We start from the raw sequence: 21,815 nt of genomic DNA, 5'->3' as shown, positions 1-21,815 counted from the left end.
TTTGAGAATAAAGCCATTCAACAAAGGACTTGAGAATAAAGCCATTAAACATGAGACTTGAGATTAAGGCCAGTAAACAAAGGTCTTGAAAATAAAGCCATTAAACAAAGGACTTAAGAATTAAGCCATTAAACAAAGGTTTTGAAAATAATCCAAAAAATTGAAGGACTTGAGAATAAGACCATAAAATTAAAGGACTTGAGAATTAAGTCAAACAATTAAAGGACTTTTGTTAAAACCTATAATCTCCAAGTTCTTGATCAGTACAAATTATTAAATCAGTTACATTGTACATATATTTCATATAAGAGTATTTTAATTCTGAAAACAAAAACAAATAATAATTTCTAACTCACAATTTTTTTTCAGGGACCAAATTTTTATATATTGGAGAGTTCACTGAACACATTTTCAAATCCTGAATTACCGATTAAAATCCTCAAGAATCCTTAACTTTGAATCGGTGATTCAGGATTAGAACCAGTGGTATAGGTATTTCAGCGACCTCTCTTTAATTAATAAACTTTGGTCCCAGAGAAGGAAATTTTACCCCTGATTTCGGAAGTCTGAATCGAGTCATTTTTCAAATCTTAAAACAAAAAAAGTTGAATAACCGTTTAGTTTTGATCAAACAGTCGATCTAAATTAACATATTCTTAATGCCGAAATGAGAGCTGTAAGGGACTTCAAGCGTAATTTCGAGTAACCTTCAATACAAAACTGAAACCTTTTACTGATTATCGAGTCCAGAAAATCTAGCTCTGTTGTGTTTATTTCTCTAAAAGTGTCTGCATGGGAGTTTAAGCTAGCAAACAATGTTAAATATATACCTCGAAAATACCAAATATTCTTCGTCCAAACGGTTTACAAAACTCCGAATTTGAATTGATATTTTTCTACGACTTCTATAAGGAGAAAGTATGACTATCAATCAATCAAGGAGATGAAGTCCTTGATGAACCAGGGTTGATAGTCCTAAGCCTAAACAAACACTCCAGAAAAAATTCTTAATTTTAAAACAGCTCGCTCATAAAGTGTTCTCAACAGAAATTGTTTTTTTTTGGTAGATTAAAAAGGATAAGTCTGACACCATTGATCAGTAAAAGGTTTAAAGGATACTGTTGTGAATCGAACACACCACTCTAGTAATAAAGGGTCACTTGAAGTTACGCCTACAGTCTCTTTAACAAGTAAACAACGGTTTAAAACTAACATTTTAATTTATTTATACACTTGTTTCATAATAGTATCTTACATTTTTTTACAATAAAAACAATATTTTTTGTATTTAACAAGTTAATAAATTTNATAATAAATAGATTAAATCACCGGTTTATTTGTAAATTTTGAAAGAATATTTTCGAAATTGCTGTATCAAATTTCTTAATTAATCAATGTTCTACAAAAATATTTTGGTATATCAAATTCAATTTTAAAAGTTAACTCTAACAGGTTCATTTTTTGCACTAGCACTAATATTTTTGGAATTTTTGCCCTAATCACATATATTGACATTTTTGGACTTTTAAGAAATAATAATGTAAAGATTTTTTTTTGCAAACTTTTTTTCTAATGCATAGGTTAGGGTACAGGACGTCGTAAAGCTGGTCGGTGTTAAATTTTTCTTTAAATAGCCCATGATTTTTTGTTTTTCAATCTACAAACCTAAAATTTGTATTTTTGAGTTGAAGAATTTTCGAGTTAAAAGCTTTATTCTGAAATATTGGAAAATCAACGAGTAGATTTCTCATAATTCAAACTATGAGTTTTGCTAAATCTGATTGTCAATGTTTAAACATAAGGTTTAAACAATCAGGTCGCAAATACATAACTGGAGTCTGCTGCAAGTTACATGTTTATTTTTTATGATCGAATTCTCTTTTTTAAAAGGTTTCAACAAAATGTTCTAATTCAAAGTGAAAAAATTCAATAATCTTTATCTAAAATTTCTAAATCGATATAAAGTAAAAGTGCCGCCTCCTCACCCAATTCTCTTCCATCTTGTAAAGGCGGACTATAAGAGAAGAAATTAGCAGTTAGTGTCAGATTAACAAGAATTAAAGGACCCAGAGATACACTACAGAGATAGCAAACCAGTTACTTTACATCTTATATTATTATACAGATCAAGCCCTTAACTCAAAGGGACCCTCCATTTGTGGAGGGGCATGTCCGATTCACAACAGTATCCTTTAAGCCACCATTTAAGCTTTAATCTGAAACAATAATGTATCAGATATTGTCATTTTGCTAGTTAAAAAAAGTGTCTAATTTTAGCAATTTTCTTTATTGACAAAACTTTTAGGGTACCATTAAAATCGGACATGTCACTTGAAATCAAGTAGGTCCCGTTAACTTAGGAATGGGTTAACTGTAAGATGACCGAATGGATGAAGTTGAGGCAACTTCATGATGTTCAATATTTTCTTGAGGTCTGCTAATCCGCCATCTTTCTGAACATGAATGCTGGTTGATTTGATCCTGAAGTAGGTCACAATTGGATCCCTCTGTATTAATAAATCTCTGTTCCTCATTTCGAAAAGCCGTAGGCATCGCCGTGTGAGATAAAGCAGCCATGTTGGATCCATCAGCCATGTTTCGTCTAGCAGTCATATTGGATCTGTCGGCCATATTGTATCTAGGGGCCATAATGGATTTTTCAGGTATATTGTATCTAGCCGTCATATTGGAACTTCCAACTGTATTTGAATAATCAGCAGTATCCGAAAAATTGTCTCTGTTGGAAAAATCCGCCAAATTTGTTTTTGCTCTTGCTGATTCTATAACTCTTGATTGTCTATCTAAAATGGTGTGTGATCCTTCTCGGTGAAAAGTTGACTGATTTATGTCATCGGAACAGCAGGAGTCATGTCTGTCAGTCTATATAGGATCAATCTTAGTAGAAATTTTAAAACAGTTTTGAAGAAAGTAATTTTTTTAGGGGGGGGGGCTGCTTATCCCCATTAAAAGGTGGTAACAGTTGTCCATTCCCCTTTTCATAATCCCAGCCTTGCCCTGTGCAGCACTGCAGCATGTGCTGGGTTTAAGATAGATTTATTTTGTTTTGAAATCTTGTAAGTTTATGATGAAAAATGAACTAAATGAGAGAAGTAGTAAGACTGGAAGGGAACTTTTAAATTCATAATAAAGATTTTAATATACAACTACGTTTCTGAAAAGTTTAGAGAAAGTGTACTGTAACCCCCCCCCCTTCTCATAAAATATTTATTCTTCCTCGAAAAATATTGTATTAAATAGCATGTTCCTGTAGAAAATCAAGTATTGTTTTAAGGAAATAACGGATTTCAGTATTTATACGAAACAAAGTGACAAAAACTAACGATTTTCTAAAAGAATATGCTTTGAGCAGACATTTGGGAGTTGAGAATAAGTGGAGAAGACAAGGAGTTGAGAATACAGTAGAGGGTAGGAGTTGAGAATACANAAGATAGGGAAGGGGACTATGAGTTGAGAATACAGGAGAGGCGAGGAGTTGAGAATACAGGAGGGGGCTATGAGTTGAGAATACAAGAGGAGGCTAGGAGTTGAGAATACAGGAGGGGGCTATGAGTTGAGAATACAGGATGAGGCTAGGAGTTGAGAATATAGGGGAGAAGGCTAAGAGTTGAGAATATAGGGTAGGGAGCTATATATATCTAGTAGAGGAAATCTATTTGAGTAAAAGGGGGGAAAGGTGTTAAATGACTATATGTTATATGTTGAACATGAATATACAAGGAGAAAATAAAGGAGAAACAGATGGTAAGGATTAGGCATAATCCCACAATATACTTAGACATGAACCCTTTCTAGCTCCATACAATATAATCCTACATCATTCTTTTTCACCCCTCTCAATATAAACACGTTAATGATAAATAAAAACAGAGATAAAAAACGCCACAGAAAAAGGGGAGGGGGAGATATAAAAAAACTGGGATTAGCGTTGATCAGCCTATCTAATCTTTTTAAATGTCTCGAAAATGTGCTTTCGAACATATTTTTCAATTTTAGAAGGGTTCGGCTAAGTACGTATTTGGCGTCCGAACCTTATATTTTGTGTAAAACTGTGACGAATATTCGAAAATATCTCAGTTAACTTCAGCTCACCAATAATGTTTAAGAACCAAACAAAAATCATTTTCATAAATCTGAACCCCCTTAAATTTTTCTTCTGGGCTTTCTAAAATCCAAAATCTTAACCCAGAACTCTATGAAGAGAAACCTATGAAAAGAGGTTACAGCATTCCAGGTCCCATGTTGCAAACACCAGAAATTCGCGATTTTTTTAGCATGCATGGCATCAAATTAGGGAGAGGACTCTTCGAGAAGAAGTTTGAAAAAAAAACAATAAACTAATCTATTTAAGTATTTATCATTTTATTTTATAATCCTATTTTTTTCTCTTTGCAATATAGATTTTAATAGAATAATAAAATTTATTAATTATTGAAAGTAAACAGAGAGGTTTTCAAACATTTGACATAGTTTTACGCCAAAGGATCGCATTAAATGATCAAATGTTACTTAAAGGATCCCTTTTAAAATTAGAAAACTCTTTCGAGCCATTTAAAACATTATTGAGGCTTAAAAACGCTAATTCCTGCTTTAATTTATGGTCATTCTGTTTAGCTAAACTCTGAATCGAATTGTCATACATTTTCAATCAATTGAAAAAACGGAAATGTTAAAAATCAATTTTATTAAGATCAATTAAGATTCCTGGGTGTATTGTAGAGGCAACTGATCAACAATAGAACTAAAGAAAACTATTTTAATCATAAATTGTAAAAAGGACATTTTAATCATAATTTTATTTAAGACAAAGAACTAAAATGTCATGAAAGAAACCTGTATTGTTACAACAGATTTTGTTTTCATAAATGTGAATTTAGAAAATTATGTTTTTGTTTCTAGATTTTTTACGTGGAAAAACTTTTTTGAAAAAACTTCCGCTTTGAAATTAAGACATTAAGACCTTATTTTAGAAAACCCAAACGCTATGTCCAAAACACATAATATGTGTTTGAAATTTTAACTGTTCAATTCTTAATATTTTTGTGAATGTAAAAACTTGAACCTGAAAAGGAAATGAGTTGCCAAAAACTTTAATCTTTTATCTCTTTATCTTTGTAACCCGATGTTTTAGACCTTTAATATTTCAAACTATGCATTCTGTATGGTTTACCATCAGGTTGCTAAGATATAGAGATAAGATTATTTGAGTTTGAGGCAAAAACACAGTTCCTTAAGTTTAATTTCGTTTTTTGCCAAAATAAAATGTTTCCTGAGACAATCTAGGCTAGAACCAGAGTCCTTCTGTCCACTTTCTGGATAAATCAATTGAACATTAATTTTATTTGAATGGTGTTAATTCTCCTTATTAAAACCATGAATCGTCATATTTGAACAAATTGATTTGCGTTTACTGAGATAATTTTTAAAACTTTTCAAATTAACGATAAGGATAATCCATATTTTATATCTTTACTTATTTCTATTTTAATATTTAAAGTAAATTTGAAGAGCTGTAAATTAAATTTTCACCTTTTTGTTTGATTTTGGCTTTATATTCAATAAAATTTATGAAAAAATGTAATTTGAAAACTTTTCCTCGGATATTCTTTGGGAATTTATTTGTTCTATGATTTCTTTTGACCTTTTTTCAAACCAATTTTTAAAATATTCTAAAATTACCTATTTTAAAATTTGATTGGTGGGAAAATGAAGTAACTGCCTCTGATTCCCCTAAATCTTCCTGAAAAATCGAATAAAATATAAATAAAATCTAAAAAAAATTTAGAATTGTTCAAATTGTTCAAACTAGTTTTCAGAAAATTGAGAAATCAACGTTCTAAGAATGTAAAATCGATTAAGTATTGGTTTTTGTAAATTTTCTTTTTACATTTTTCTGAAAAAGCTTTGTCAGACTTATCAGACTTACAGATCCTTTATTTGCTCTTGATCTAAGAAGTATCATCAGAATACCTGGATACCTGTATACCTGTATACCTGTATACCTGGATACCTGGATACCTCGATACCTGGATACCTGGATTCCTGGATACCTGGATATCTGGATACCTGGATACCTGGATACCTGGATACCTGGATACCTGGATAACTGGATACCTGGATACCTGGATACCTGGATACCTGGATACCTGGATACCTAGGTTCATCTATTTGAAAAATCTTCTTTTTTGTTGCCTTCGATTAAGTTATTTTAATATGACTTTTAAATTTGAAGAGAATTTGATGAAAGATTCTAAATTTAAGAATTTTATAAAAACTCGGTTTCAGAAATCAATTGTGTAACTAGACAATTATTTAATTAGGAATCAAACACACTGCAAACTCTAGTTCAAAAATCAAACAGTATTTTGCCAATTACTTGTTTTCGACTTAAGCTAGGAACAACTAACAAGCACTTTGCAATTTTAAAATGTCCCCGGGACTACAGAACAGTATAAGTGAGTTGGTGAGGTAAACTGAAAGGCCAAGGCTTTGTGAAACTTTAAAGTGCTGTCTAAAAAGGAATTGAGTTTTTGCCACAAATTCAAAAAGTCTAATCACTATATTTCTCCTAACTAAAGATGTTTACCTATGCTATTTCAAACTATGTTTATTTGATCTAACATAATTCATAGTTTGAAATATCCAAGGTCTACAGCATCGGGTTCGAAAAATTTAGTGATTAGAAAATAAAAGTTTGTGGTAAAAACTCAATTTCTTTGATGACTAACTTTCAGAGTTGTCTAGTCAATGAATAACTTTTTAAAGATTTAATAATTATGACTTTTGACCAAGACTACTTAAAGCACTAAATCATTTGCGAGAAAAAAATTATGGTTATCTTATCCATAAAGAGATATTTTTTCAACGTGTCCAACTATAGAAAAAGATAGCATAAAAAGCTTTGATATATTTATGGCAAAACTCGATTCATATTTTCTATCATTTTGGTTTGTAGATAGATATATATAGAAAGGTTGATAGATGAATAGGATCGTGGAATAATGGAACAAATGAAAGAATGGATTAGCGTCTTCAATAGATTAATGTGCTTTTATTGAAAAGAATTATCATAATGAAAAATGTCAGGTTTTGTGTGGAAAAAATGTCAGTTTTGGTTGGGGAAAATAAAATGTGTTGTGGGAAAAATTATAAAAAAACTATTTTAAGAAAAGGAATTGTTAAGAATTTTGCCCATGTTCGTGAAGTAAACAATTCTAACTGTTATGTTCTGAGATTTACACAACCTAAAAGAAAAAAAAAATCATCAAATATTGGATTTTTACAAAAATACAAATTTAACGTAAAATTTCATTTTATTTTGGAGGCGGAGATAAGCATTATATCTTAAAGGCTTTGTGTTAACTAAAAATGATGAAAAATACATCCCTATATCTTTGCAACCCTATGGTGTAAATCTTCGGTATTTAAAACTATATTTTTTGATCATAGTTTAATGAATTGGATTGCAAAGATATAGAGATAAGAAAATCTTATTAGTTTTGGTTATGACTGGCCATAAATTTTCTTGTGGTCATGTGAGGTCAAATATAAAATGTACCTGATCGTAATGACCGTTTATGACGCGTATGGAAATCAAACAACCCCAACAAATAGCCACCTAACCCTGATCTATAAAGAGATACAAGAATAGATTCAAATAATCATTTATATTTCATAAAAAAACATAAAAGAAAATATTAGAAAGTATTAAAATATTTTCCTTTGTTGTGTAAGCAAGCAAGGTCTCTAAAGATTCAATGTAGCAGATTGCGTTTCTTAAAATCTCAACCTAAAAATAAACAATATTTAAGTCTACAAAGAGCAGTGGGGCCATTAACTATTCACAACATTTGTATTTCAGAAAATAATTTTAACGGGTTGTTAACTCTTATACCCCCCCCCCTCCACCGTGGGGGTACCAAAATTGGAATCTCAACTAAGGTTATCAAGTAGCTTCCTTAGGGCCTAAATTATCGAAATTTTCTGTTAAAATAATAACAGCATTTTGCCCAGAAAGCTTCTTTTATATTTATTAAATTTATTCCGAAAATATATTGGAAAATTCTCATTAAGTAAGATTTCCTTACAAAATATAAACATGAAAAATTTACACCTTTCCAAATTATTTTGGACTAAATAAAAAGTAGGATCTGTCAAAATAAAAAAATGATCTTTAAAGAAATTTTTAAGTAAGAACCAATAAATTGTGTAAATTAAACGTAAATCTTGTGACGCATAATTTATTATTTACGAAACTTGTAAATGTTTAAAAAAATAAAACTTAAGAATCTTTTAATATGTTTCAAGGCTAAAATCTGATCAAATAAAACAATAATTTGGGCCTTAACTTTAAACTAACTAGTGACCTTTCTTACCTTCGGCAATCTTTGATTTGGAGAATTTGAAGTATGCTGACGTAAAATCTCAAATGCTTCATTTACCTGGAGAATAATTCAGGCGAATCAAAAATGTGTAAGCAACAAAATCGTACTTTTTGTTATTAAAAATTGAAGAATAAACAAAGATGAGAGTTCTGAAAGCAAAATGCTTTCTAGATTTTTTAATTTTCAGGTAGATTTTTTTCAGTCATGGAAAACAATAATTATTTAAAGTCATGTAATTTCCAAGATCTTAAACAAAAAAGAAAATTGAAATAATGGATTTACCTTTCTTAAACGCTTTCTCTCCCTCATAGTTGCAGCATGCCTTCTGTCTATTCTTACTGTTCCTCTTTTACAAGCCCTTAATATTGTATAGTTGCAAACATTGAAGTTGCAACGTTTATTATTCAAGTTCTGAACAATATTGTTGCAACATATTTTATTTGCCACCCAGGATATCCAGGAAAGTGTCTTAAATTCAACTGAATTCAGAATGTCGTTTACAGAAACAGAACAGATAATTATAAGCCGGGTGCGCACAATCAATGAGAAAACCCTTATGGGTCTCGAATTCAGAAGGTATAATAAAAAGAGAGGATTAAGCAGAAAAGGAAAAGTGTCAACAGTGGATATCGGGTTTAAGCAAACGAGATCAAGAGTATCTAACAACAGAGCTTCCAGCTGTGGAATACAATAATAAGAAGTTGTCCAGCAATACAAAGATAAAAGCAGCCCTGCAATACATGCAATACAATAGTAAAGGTTAAAATGCAATAATATTAATAATAAAGGTTGACATGCAATACTATATTAAAGGTTAAAATGCAATAATAATAATAATAATAAAGGTTGACATGCAATACTATAATAAAGGTTAAAATGCAATAATAATAATAATAAAGGTTGACATGCAATACAATAATAAAGGTTGAAATGCAATCATAATAATAATAAAGGTTGACATGCAATACTATAATAAAGGTTAAAATGCAATAATAACAATAATAAAGGTTGACATGCAATACAGTAATGAAGGTTAAAATGCAATAATAATAATAATAATAATAAAGGTTGACATGCAATAATTATAATAATAAAGGTTGACATGCAATAATAATAATAATAAAGGTTGTCATGCAATACAATAATAAGGGTTGAAATGCAATAATAATAATAATAAAGGTTGACATGTAATAATTACAATAATAAAGGTTGACATGCAATACAATAATAAAGGTTAACATGCAATAATAATAATGATAAAGGTTGACATGCAATACAATAATAAAGGTTGACATGCAATTAAATGATCTTAGCTTAAAACTTTAGAATAAGATATCCTTAATCCTTATCGCTTAATCTGAATTTCAAAAGTTAAAAAGTACATCTCAGCATGATTCGTTAATCGGTTGAATTTTATACTTCTTTCTTGGATATCCAATGCGTATAAAAATAATTTCGGGTTTAGTAAAATCAGGTGTTTAAGCATTAATCTTGATATCCATCATTCTAAAGTTTTCAGCTCTAGTAAACTATGTGCTTTGTAACAACATTAAATACACTGTTCCATTGTTTTCTGGTTGATACTGTATTATACCAAGTTGACCTGCAAGCCCAGATTAAACATCCAGGTGAGTGTCCCGGTGCTAGAATATGAGGAATATTTTCATCCTCATCCTCCATCCTTCATCAGCATTATTCATCCAATATTCGTGTACTCATTCACTGTTCATCAGATATACAGCACATTTCTTATCTTGAAGAAACCCATAATTTTCAACAATTAATTTATTATTATAAAATTTTTATATAGAAAATTGTAGAAAGAAATAGAAAATTGTATCGGGCAGCCGTAGTACATTTGAATTTCCGAGCCGGGTCAACCTTTCCGGTCCCAGTTTGTACTGTATCGCCGGGACATTGGGTAAAAAAAGCAGACACTAAATAGGACTAGCCGGTGCAACAAGGTTGATGCGGACGGACTTTAGGTTTAATTTAATTTTACTAGAGGGTCAGGGGTGCGGGATTTATGAACAGAACAGATTTGAAAAATTTTGCGTTTCATATTTAAAGGGTCTGTCGCCGTAATTTCTAGATACCCTGCATTTGAAGAGGAACATGTCCAATTCACAATGGTACCCTTTAAACCTTTTTTCGGTTATAAATGATTTAAATAACCTTGTTTTTCGAAAAAAAATCATTTTTCCAACTAGGGGCTCCTCTTTTAAGGTCACTTATGCGGCAGAGACTGAGAAGGAATTGTCAAAATTTAACACATTTTCCATTTAAAAAAAAACATTTTCCGTTCAGAGTAACTATTTAAAAATTGCAATTTTTCGATTTGTGGAAAATATTAACATAATGAAGAAACTGAAAAAGTGTTTAGTGCTATTGACTGACGCGAAGTATAGTACTTTAAATTTAATTATCAATATGAAATTTAATTTCACCATGTATTGCATATAAAAAACTGGAAGTTATTGTCCGAAATGCTTTGCTACCCCATCTAACCAATTGTCATAAGTATTAATTTTACCGTTATATTTCTAAAAAGATGCAAAATTACAACCATAAATGTCAAAATTGAGATTTGTATAGCAACATTATTACGAGCAAGTAGTACTACTACAAATGTTTTCACAATCACGTATTTCTAAATACTAAAATCATATTAGGTGTTTTCCGCCAACATGTTCACATGTGTCCTAGCTGATACTTTAGCTTGTCTCCTATTGGTTGACAACATGTCAGTCCGTCTCTAATTGGTCCTTTGTCAGCGGAAACGGGGGAAACTGCGCCGCCTACTTAACAAGTTTTCGGGGATTTTTCAGTCAAAGTCCTTGATAAAATTTGCTTGGAGGAAAATAGGATTTATTTGTGTTCTGACCGGGAATGTAGTTTCAACCTGAAATATGCTTTGAAGTCAAGCGACCGGTCCACGCACACAAAGTACATCTCATTTTAACTTTAAACCTTGTTTGTTTTGAAACAACACTTTGTTGAACAGTTTAGAAATCCTTTACGTGGAAAACAGCAGAGGATTTATAAATTTGTAATGCTTCCAAATTCCACCTTGCACGTTAAGCCAAAGTAAATTACACTTATTACAAGATAAAATGTTCAGCTGTAACTTCTCTAATTGATTATAAGTATTATTTGTGAATTTATTTCTTAGTGAATTATGCACGCGAAGGAACTTACAGACAACTTTGAAAGTAATCAAGTCCGTAGTTTTTTTAGGGGGGGTACACAGTATAAAAAACTTTGCTTTTAAGGGCACTCAGTGTCTCTTTTTTAGCAAACATTTTAACTTTGAACAGATGTTTTTCAAGTCGGCATTTTTTCCAATAAACAAAAATTTTCGCTGATTTTTTCAAAAATATTGAACGTCAATTTTTTTTCTAGGAGAAATTATTTTAATTTTGATCGTCATTAAATTTTCATTTGGGTCATGTTAAATTTGCCACAAAAAAGTGAAACAACAGTTTTTTTACCTTTTAATGGTTATACAGACAGACTAGCAAAGATAAAGCAACTCAAGAAAAAAGAGTTTATTTTGAATAAGATTTTTGAGAATGAGTTGAATTTGGAATCTGGGAACGAATTTCTAAATTTTTAAAAATATTTGAAATTTTTGTTTAAAAGTTTCCGTAGCTGGGGAGCCTAATATTTCGCGGGGGATTTGAGAAATCCTTTAAATTTCACGAAAGCTATGTTTACAGAATTTAAATATGGGTTAAAAGCTTTCAAGACTTCGTCGTAAATGTTGGGCTGAATATTCTCTACATGTTCAATTGTTTTTACTTTTTCATAACTGTCTTTATAATTGAACTGAAAATAGACTAATATTTTCATAAAAGAAATATATATGGGAGAATATATTTATCCCTGACAGTATGGGAGAATCGAGAACGTGTGTCATCCCTTATTTCTTGAATTTCTTTCCTGCTAAAATTTTACTGATCATTCTGTCTCACAGAGATCTCTACAGCTCTGAACATTATGGGCATTCCTTGACTTTTTGGCGCGGTTGGGCCTCACTTTCTGTAGCCTCAGATATAAAAATTTGAGAGATTTTTTTTAGAATTAGATTTGACAGGGTATTTGACAAAAATCTGATGAATTCTGCTTTAGAACTGAAAATATACATCTATATTATAAAGGTGTAATCTAGCTCTGTTTGTTTTTTTCGATTATAACTCAGAAACACCTGGACCGATTTGTCACAAATTTAATTGGGGAACTCGGGAGAGACATGGAAATATTTTTAAGCTGGGTCTTGAGATTCTAGGTTATATGGATCGATTATCAGGAAGAATAGCTAAAATCTTATTACCTGTAGTATTATATATTTTTTAGGTTTCCAAATGTCTATTTTACAAAAATATATCTTAGATTTAAGCGTGTTTTTTATTAAAAATAAAGCAAAGTCTAGCTTTCTCCTCCTATAGCTTCTACTGACTTTATATACTCTCCTGTAACAAATGCTTTACTCCAATAGTTCTTATAAGTCTGTATCAGTCCAGATAGAAACACTCTCTGTTTTCTTAGTATTTATCGTTTAGATACAACTCGCCCTAGAACTTAATGTTCTACAATAATATTTTAGTGTGTATCAATCCAGATACGTGTCTAAACTAAATTTATTTCAGCTATGTTCTAATCTATATTTATACGCTGCTTGTCTGTTTGGGTGTCTGCTTGTTTGTATCAATAAAAGTCAAAACGGCTGAACCGATCGAGCCCAAATTTTTGTGGGACCTCACTTGACCCCAGGGAAAGTTTTCGAATGATCCAATTTTCAAAAATTTGCTTCTAACAAAACTTGATTTTTTAGAATTTTGAAAATTTTGAAAATCCACGACTTTTTTATAATATCCGCAAAATTTTCTATTTGTTTTTGTTTCACAAAAAAAACAAATAGAAAATGTTCACAATTGAAATAGAAGATGGGCGTGAGGCGCCCTAAAAGCCAATTAACTGCAAAATTAGGTAATGCTGTTTTTATCTTATTCCCAAATCTACTATATTGCATCTTTTCATTATTGCTTCTATTCAATATTCATGCACCAATTTTTAATCCATTAATTCTTCCACTCCCTTCAGAGTCCTCACTTCTACTCCACAAATCCTCACTTCTTCTGAATTAAGTCTTACGTCTACTCCCCTCAATCCTCACTTCTACTGATGCTCTCTCACTCCCCATATATTTTACTCCCATAAATCCTTTTTCTAATCCAGCAATTATAGTCTCGTACTTCTACTACCTTATTCTTACTTCTTATCCTTCAATTGTCACTTCCAACTCTCCACAATACTCACTTCTGCTCCTCTCAATCCTCACTTCTACTCCTTTAATCCTCCTCTTCTACTGCCTAAATCTTTATACTTTTAAGTATTCTCATTAATCCATTACTTCTACTCCTCTAAATTCTGCTCTCATTAATCCTCACTTCTACTCATTTAATTCTCCTCTTCTAATCTTCCCAGTTCTAACTTCAGTTCTTTTAATCCTACTTTTTTACTGCCTTCGTTATATTTTACGTATCGTTATATTTTACGTACTCTCCTCAATCCTCACTTCTACTCTTCACAGTTCTCACGTCTACTCCTTTAATCCTCCCCTTCTACTGCTGAAATCTTTATATTTTACGTATTATCCTCAATCCTCATTTATACTCCTCTCAATTCTCACTTCTACTCTTCACAGTTCTAACTTCTACTACTTTAATCCTCCTCTTCTACTGCATAAATCTTTATACTTTACGTATTATCCTCAATCCTCACTTATACTCCTCTCAATTCTCAATTCTACCCCTCTCAATACTCACTTCTACTCTTCACAGTCCTAACTTCTACTCCTTTAATCCTCCTCTTCTACTGCCTAAATCTTTATACGTTACGTATTATCCTCAATCCTCACTTATACTCTTCACAGTTCTAACTTCTACTCTCATCAATCCTCACTTCTACTCTCATCAATCCTCACTTCTACTCTTCACAGTTCTCACTTCCACTCTCCTAAATCCTCACTTTATTTTATTTTTCTAAAACTATGATAATAACAATATTAACAGTAATAACTTTAACAATAATTAAGAAATTGGTTGTAAAGTATATGTGTTAACTATAAGAAAAATAAATTTTACAAGAATAAATGACGAAAAGGTAAAAAATGTACAGTGAAACCCTTAATAACGAATACATCGAAAGAATTCATAAAATGTCGTATTCTTCACTTTCTGATAATAGAATGTTGCAGATATTTAGTTTTTTTAATTAAATGATTATATGGAACTCTTTAAAACTGTTCCCGCATATTCATGGGCTTTTTATTTATTTTCGCAAATATTGAAATTTACCAAATATAGTATAAACTCATTGAAAAATTGTCAAGACGACATTTGATAAATTCTTCCGATGTATTCGTTATTGAGGGTTTCACTGTGCCAAAACAAATAACCCTAAATAATATATTTATTTTTATTTTTCATAAGTTTTGTTCCATATTTTATTAGATAAAGGTTATAAAAAGGTATAAAAAATATTTGCGAAATCAAGATCTCAAATATTCTAGTGGTCACCGTTATCAACTCTGCCGGTCAGAGGAACTTATAGGAACTTTAATTGTCTTGAATAAATGTTAATTTAACAAAATGCATGGTTAACAAATCAAAACATATTGTAGAAAAACATATCGCACGTGCGCGTAGATTTATGTTAAACAAATTTTTGCTCTAAAGTACTTTTTTATACTGCTGTGTCATAATTATGCAATGTTTCAAACTATATTAGACTAAATGTTGTTGAGGAAACATTTGTTGGTGAACTTTGTCTCGAAGGTGGGTCAGGCCAACCAGAATGTAGTGAATACCTAAACAAAATGTAGTGAATATCAAAAAAATGTACTGAATACCTAAATAAAATGTAGTAAATACCTAAAGAAAATGTAGTAAAAAATTAAACAAAATGTAGTTAATACCTAAATAAAATGTAGTGAATACCTAAACAAAATAAAGTGAATACCTAAATAAAATGTAATTAATACCTTAACAAAATGTAATGAATAACTAAACAAATTGTAATGAATACCTAAAGAAAATGTACTGAATACCTAAAAAAAATGTACTGAATACCTAAAAAAAATGTAGTTAGTACCTAAATTATCGAAAATGGTTAAGCATTTCCAAGTAATTCTATAAAACACTTAATAAACGCAGGCTATATACAGCGTTACGCTAAAAAGGTGAGACATTTATTGAGAGTAATATACAACTCTTTTTGTAAAAGTATTAAAAAGTTCATTAAGGGTCTTCAAAATAGTCCTGAATTGGAAATACTTTTTGGGCAATGATGAAACAAGATTTCAGCTTCAGGGATCCATGAGTGTAAAAAATATGGCTAAATTGATCATGTACATTCGTCTCTGAAGTCTCAAGTCTTTGTAAGTCACCCTTATATATTTCATAATATCCTTACATATAAGTACAAGAAGAGCACCAAATATTAACCCAGCAGAGGTCCCAGGGTTCTCTGTCCAGTTCAGAACAGGGTACACAAAATCTTCTCCTTTCTAAAAAATAAAGTTTTAATCAAATGGAAAAGAATTAAAAATAGTTTGACTAAATGAAGAAAACAATAATAGTAAAGTTAATTAATTATTAAAATGACTAAAAATCAGTTTGTCCCTTAATTACTAAAGTATGAATACTTTTGAGTTTCCATAGTCTAAAACTAAAGAATGAGCGAATTTTAAGTTCGAGGTTAAAAGTTCTGTAAAATAATGAATAGCTACTTAAATATTAAACTTTCTCAATTTTAAATTTGAATTTCCCGGGAAAATCTGAACCAATCAGAGAAAAGGATTTACGGAGAATATTACATAATCATCGCTAATCAGCTGTTCTTACGTAACCGAAAACAAAACATACAACCGTTTTTTGGGTTTACATCCAAAAATTAATTTATCTAAAACGTGAAATTTCTTTAACAAGGTTTTCACTTTTAAATGTATCGTAAAGTTGAATGCCCCTTTCTCAGCTGCAGCTGAATGATGATTGAATGATAGACAAATAGGGAAAATGCAGGATGTCAAGATAATCTAAACCTCTGTTTAAATTTTAACTCGTCGATTTCGGCGAGTTAAATATTTAACTACAGGGTTAAATATTTAACCTCATGGTTAAAGTTCAGGTTTAAATTAAGTCAGAAGTGGCATTTAACCATGAACTTAAAATTTAAGTCAAAACTTTTCGTTCTTTAGTTTTAGACTCGTGTATCTTTAAACTTATTTTTTTAAATTCTTTACAACAAACTCTGATTTTCTATTCCCTATATCCTAGCAACCCAATGTCTAAAGACCTTCTTTATTTCAAACTATGAATTCTGATGGACCAAATAATCTTAATTAAAAATATAAAAGGTTTCTACCGTCAGGCGTCAGGTTGAAAAGATTTAGGGATTGGAAAATTTAAGTTTGTGACAAAAAAGGAATTTTAATGTTTAAAAAGATAAAGCAAGAATATCTGGGAAAATATATTATTAAAAATTGGATGGCGCGGCGGGGGGAAAGTGGAAATATTTTTGTTTTTTCTCCGTGTCTTAAAAACGCTTACACAAGAACGCTCAAACGTTTTATCTTTTCAAACCTTAAACTTTAAATTGAGAAATTTGTCATTTTTTTCATCTAATAAAATCTAGAATCCCCAAAACTGTTATTGAACTTTAGGTCATAAATTAATGTATAGCCTAAAATTAACATATAAATATATGTTCTTTTGTCGTATCTTTTAAACTTTATATAACTTATTTTAAAATTGTTTCTTACATCATTTGTTCCTCCTGCTGCCCAGAAAATAACGTTAAAAATAACATATACTATCGGCAAAATAGGACACACCCACCAGTGTCCGCCCTCCCACGGTCTTGCAGAGACTAGTTGATCAACGACAGCATACACACCCTAAACATATTTACTTTTTTTTATAAAAATCTAAGATTTTATTCACAATAGGAAGGTCTTCTTGTTATTTGACAAAAGAAAAAACACGGCCCTTGATGGGGTTGAGGCTCCATTTAAACTGAAATAGAATAGGAAACCCCCTTTTTTCAACTGATCGACTAAAATTTTTACAAAGGGGAAGGTAAAACTTATGCGATATGACTTGTAATACTTTGAGACCTCGTAGCTCCTCGAGTTTTAATTTTGCGCACAATTATGGAAAAACCAATACAATATAATAGAAATTCAAAACATTTTAATTTTTCTCAAGAACATTTAAATTTAACAAGCAAAGTATATAAATAGAAAAAAATAGCATAACTTCCTTATATTTTATTTTTTTAAGATTTGTTTACAGAGGCCATCCTCATTTATCATTTTTTATTCTTTCAGATATATTTCTGATGTAGTAATTTGTACAGAAAGGTGAGAGGAATTGAATCTTAAAGCAGAGGGAATGAAATGCTATAGACTCTTTCTTTAACAAAATTATGTAATAATGTAATTTAACTATTTTCTACAATTTGTACACTGGAGTAAATTTTACTCCAAGCTTATTTGCTACCTGCAATGCATGTTGGTAAATATTAGTGTATGTAGTATCCTCCCCCGTGTACAGTAATGTCCAGTATAAACCGGTTATAAAGACTGCACAGCTGTATGTAGCGTGTGACATACCCCAGCTAATGTGAAGAGCACGGTCCAATCCACTGGACACTTTTCCAGAACTGAAAAGAACAGCTTATAGATACTTAAGAATGTAATTCAATTATTATTTTATCATTTGTTATTAATTGTTTACTATAAATCTCGTACTGAACCATTACAAGGATTCTAATCTAGTCTTTATACATTAGCACGTCTAGTGTACCAAGTATGCAGTTGACCCAACGCATTTTCTGCAACAACAGTATTCAAAATACTAATTTTCAAACTTTTTTTGGATAAACAATCTCGTGCACATACCACTTAATTGATAAATAAAAACTCAACTTAAGTTTCTTACTTTAAACATTTAAACTTGTGAAAATATGCCAAAGATGATTAATATTTGCGACTATCTTAAATACTGCAATATGCATTTAAGTTCTTTCAAAATATCTGCATCAAATTAATCAAATTGTATTTATTGCTTACTAATTTTCAATTTTTTTTTTGACTAAACAATCTTGTGCACATACCATTTAATTGATAAATAAAAACTCAACTTAAGTTTCTTACTTTAAACATTTAAACTTGTGAAAATATGCCAAAGATGATTAATATTTGCGACTATCTTAAATACTGCAATATGCATTTAAGTTCTTTCAAAATATCTGCATCAAATTAATCAAATTGTATTTAAATAAGTGCACTTAAAGAAGTGTTCGCGAAAATTGAAGGGGGTATAGGCTTGCGGCGAAAAATAAGCGCTTTCGATCGCTACTAATCTTTCTGTTGCGTCTATAAGGAGAAAATTGTAAAAAAAAACGACTTTTACTGAAGAACGTAGCGTCTATACAAATTCAGAAAGTTGCAAAATACGACTCGAAATGTAAAAAATCAATTTAGTTTCAAACAAACATTCATATATTACGGTCTTTAGTCTGATGAAGAGTTAAATGAAGAATTAAAGCTCGGATCGTAAAAAAAAATTATTTAATTTCAAACAAATTATTCAGATTTTACGGCCTTTAGTCTGATGAAGAGTTAAATGAAGAATTAAAGCTCGGATCGTAAAGAAATCCATTTAATTTCAAATAAATCATTCAGATCTTACAACCTTCAGTCATCGATTATTTTTCGACGCATTCGTATATAGTTAATATTTCATAACATTTTTTATTTATTTTGGATACAATGCACTTAAAACGCCGAAATAGTTGGCCGCCAGGTGTCTCTGCTCTCGATGCTTTGAATGATTACACGTGGCAGAGGCACCTAGCGGAAAAAACGTCGTTTTAAGTTTTTGCCGTAAGCATATATACCCCCTTTCATTTTTTGAAACCAAGGTTGTGTGTTCATGTGATTCCAAATTCCCTATGAAAGTTAAAGACTATAAAAAGCTCTATATGAATATTTTTTATTTATGTATCACCAGGAAATCTCTTGACTTAATAATTTAATTTGCTCAACAACTCTGCAAACTGGTGAAAATGTGAAATTCGTGTTAAAATTAATTTGTACGTAAAACTTTTATCCCCACCAAATCTCAGGTATATCAATTATTAAACTTGCTTTATCCACAACCCACTTCATATTTGTTGAAGTATATAAAATTTAAAAAAAACATTTATTTTTTATTATAGCGCAAAAAATTTCGAGTGTGCAAAAATTGCGTTAGAATCATTTCGCGAAATTTTCAAAATTGCTTGCCCACCCAAATATGCGCAATGATCATTGGTCAATTATGAAACCAGCCTATTTCATAATTTGGTTTTCTTTTAACAATAATTTTAATCTTTGTGAAGAAACAATCTCAAGAACTAACGGGGGTCAACTCAGACCGAAATATATTTTAAATAAATGTGGAACTAACATCTACTTTTTTACTCTACAGAGGTTTGGTCCATCACCATCACCGATTTTTTAAATAATTTCAGATTTTCTATAAAATGATATTCCAGGGCCCAACAGGTTATATAGCATAAATATGTGAAGTACACCTGCAGTATGGAAACAGTACAACAAAATGGCCGTTTTACACTTTTTTCCAGTAAATTCCTCTCTATATATTCTATTCTCTATGAATATAGACCTTTTCCAGGCCTTTACTAAAGTGTAGAATCCCTTATCAGGTTTAAAGCCGGATATTTATATTATTCTTACGTTCTCTGCTTGCAGTACACAACAAGAGTTAGTACAGTTTCTAGCAGTACAGTTGCATTTAGTGTCACAATACCCCAATGCGTCAGATAAATTATGTACTTCCATCTTGACTCTGCTGGTTTATCTTTCTAAAATAGTAAATACAAATATTAAGTAAAAAAGTAACAAAATTAAGGAAAAGTGTGAGAAAAAAGTTTGATATTATTTTTAATGAATTTATAAAACCAAAAATGCTGATATTAAAACAAAGTACGAATTTTATCGGTTTCAAAACTAAATAATGAATAAAGAATTGGCAATATATATTTTTTATGAAATCTGAAANTCTATCTATCTATCTATCTATCTATCTATCTATCTATCTATCTATCTATCTACTACCTGTAGAGTCCAAGTATAGATAACACTGCTAAGTAGGAAGATACATGATAAACACTGATAAACAATATACCAAACTGTGATTTTATCTCCTAAAATTAAAAGGATTAGTCTTCAAATCGGAAACGGCTCTGAGGTTTCATCCGTAGGATTTATTTTTTTATTTTTCAAAACAAACGAACTTTTGTGTGTAGAGCTGAAGCGTGTGAACTGTTAGTTTTAAAAAACGATCCTTTTAAAGAACGATTGTTTTGAAAGCGACATGAACACTTGAGAACTATAGCTTTACCACTGTTCATGGAGTTCTAGCTAAATGGATGGTCTCTTGAAACTACGTAAAGTTACCTTTTTGCCATTTTGATTTGAAATGCTGTGCTGGTTGTGGATGAAAAATAGGTTTAGGTTTAATTAGATGTAACATTATTTTCTCTTCTTCCCGTTATCTCAGCGTCTGACTTAAATCTGAAAAAAAACTGTTTGTTAAAAATATTTCTAGTTAAATTTAAAGATAAGGACGTTGTTTGTTTTTCTATAATAAAAACTGTGGATTTTAAATTATTTTATTTCTTATGTTATTTTCTAATTATAAACCCTTTCGAGACATTTCTGTCCTTTTTTACCATAGAGAAAAGAAAATGAAGAGTTGGCTTATCTCATAATCTTTTCAGATGTACACAACTAACCACACTGTACACTGTACAACACTGTACACTGTACAGTGTACAGTGTACACACATACAGAGTAATTAATCGTATTTCTTGGGGGTGGTTGGTTGTAATTGATTAAATATTAGTAAAGATATGGATAATTTGGGTTAAAATCTGTAAAATGTATTAATATTTTTTTTACGAAGAAAAAAGCATAACATTTATAAATTCCATAAAATCCGCCATAAAAAACACTATATGTATACAAGTGTACAGTGTTATATACATGGAACATATCGCGATGTACACAATGCACCCTATATTGCTCTATAGCCAATGGAGTGGTTTTCTAATTATAGTCGTACAATAGTTACCTTTTAAATTTGCACATTTTATCTCATAGTTTAAAGCAAATGGCTTGGTTTTATGCTAAAATGTTTCTTTTTATTTTCTAGTTTAAATATGCATATTTTTCAGATTATACGGAATAAAACAATCCGTACCCGTATTTGAAGAAATTCTGTACGATAATAAAACTTATTTTCTATCTGAGTTGAATACGTTCTGGGCCTTATCATCAA

The 21,815-nt window shown here is 30.6% G+C and overlaps 3 protein-coding genes across 3 annotated transcripts; all 3 read right to left on the bottom strand.

Annotated features, from left to right (window-relative positions):
• Positions 1 to 1,332: 1,332 nt before the first annotated feature.
• LOC111713902 (uncharacterized) lies at positions 1,333 to 6,182 on the bottom strand. The gene is made up of 5 exons (XM_023488892.1): positions 6,165 to 6,182; positions 5,698 to 5,788; positions 5,288 to 5,330; positions 4,723 to 4,759; positions 1,333 to 2,880 (listed from the first exon to the last, which is right to left on the bottom strand). Exons 1-5 carry the CDS (start codon positions 6,180 to 6,182, stop codon positions 2,368 to 2,370), a joined length of 702 nt encoding a protein of 233 aa, XP_023344660.1. The 3' UTR covers positions 1,333 to 2,367.
• A 34-nt stretch (positions 6,183 to 6,216) lies between these two features.
• On the bottom strand, positions 6,217 to 10,158 carry LOC111713924 (transcription factor SUM-1). The gene is made up of 6 exons (XM_023488915.1): positions 10,006 to 10,158; positions 8,685 to 8,760; positions 8,394 to 8,459; positions 7,739 to 7,807; positions 7,577 to 7,647; positions 6,217 to 7,262 (listed from the first exon to the last, which is right to left on the bottom strand). The coding sequence occupies exons 1-5, from the start codon at positions 10,080 to 10,082 to the stop codon at positions 7,612 to 7,614; spliced, it is 324 nt and encodes a 107-aa protein (XP_023344683.1). The 5' UTR covers positions 10,083 to 10,158; the 3' UTR covers positions 6,217 to 7,262; positions 7,577 to 7,611.
• Positions 10,159 to 14,758: 4,600 nt separating this feature from the next.
• On the bottom strand, positions 14,759 to 21,064 carry LOC111713920 (uncharacterized). Its single transcript, XM_023488911.1, has 7 exons — positions 20,932 to 21,064; positions 20,590 to 20,678; positions 20,209 to 20,336; positions 17,966 to 18,128; positions 17,227 to 17,361; positions 15,879 to 15,972; positions 14,759 to 15,273 (listed from the first exon to the last, which is right to left on the bottom strand). The coding sequence occupies exons 1-7, from the start codon at positions 21,005 to 21,007 to the stop codon at positions 15,191 to 15,193; spliced, it is 768 nt and encodes a 255-aa protein (XP_023344679.1). The 5' UTR covers positions 21,008 to 21,064; the 3' UTR covers positions 14,759 to 15,190.
• Between the last annotated feature and the right edge of the window lie 751 nt (positions 21,065 to 21,815).

This window comes from Eurytemora carolleeae, unplaced genomic scaffold, assembly GCF_000591075.1.
Source record: "Eurytemora carolleeae unplaced genomic scaffold, Eaff_2.0 scaffold3, whole genome shotgun sequence".
Classification (NCBI taxonomy): domain Eukaryota; kingdom Metazoa; phylum Arthropoda; class Copepoda; order Calanoida; family Temoridae; genus Eurytemora; species Eurytemora carolleeae.
Note: the sequence above shows the minus strand (reverse complement) of the source record. Positions and strands in the feature narration are given on the sequence as shown.

Bases quoted from the DNA above. Each gene is read 5' to 3' on its own strand.
- LOC111713924 (XM_023488915.1), bottom strand. From the start codon at position 10,082: ATGGAGGATGAGGATGAAAATATTCCTCATATTCTAGCACCGGGACAC. The intron at 8,761-10,005 runs GTCAACTTGGTA...TACAATATTAAG, and splicing joins TGTTTAATCTGGGCTTGCAG to GGCTTGTAAAAGAGGAACAG. The intron at 7,648-7,738 runs GAAAATATTTTA...ATCTCTTTATAG, and splicing joins TGCTTGCTTACACAACAAAG to ATCAGGGTTAGGTGGCTATT.
- LOC111713902 (XM_023488892.1), bottom strand. The intron at 5,331-5,697 runs GTAATTTTAGAA...TGATTTATCCAG, and splicing joins CCAATCAAATTTTAAAATAG to AAAGTGGACAGAAGGACTCT. The intron at 4,760-5,287 runs GAAACATTTTAT...AGTTTTCTTTAG, and splicing joins TCTAGCCTAGATTGTCTCAG to TTCTATTGTTGATCAGTTGC.
- LOC111713920 (XM_023488911.1), bottom strand. From the start codon at position 21,007: ATGTTACATCTAATTAAACCTAAACCTATTTTTCATCCACAACCAGCA. The intron at 20,679-20,931 runs GTAACTTTACGT...TTTTAATTTTAG, and splicing joins CAAATCAAAATGGCAAAAAG to GAGATAAAATCACAGTTTGG. The intron at 15,973-17,226 runs GTAAGAAACAAT...TTTATTTTTTAG, and splicing joins CAGCAGGAGGAACAAATGAT to AAAGGAGAAGATTTTGTGTA.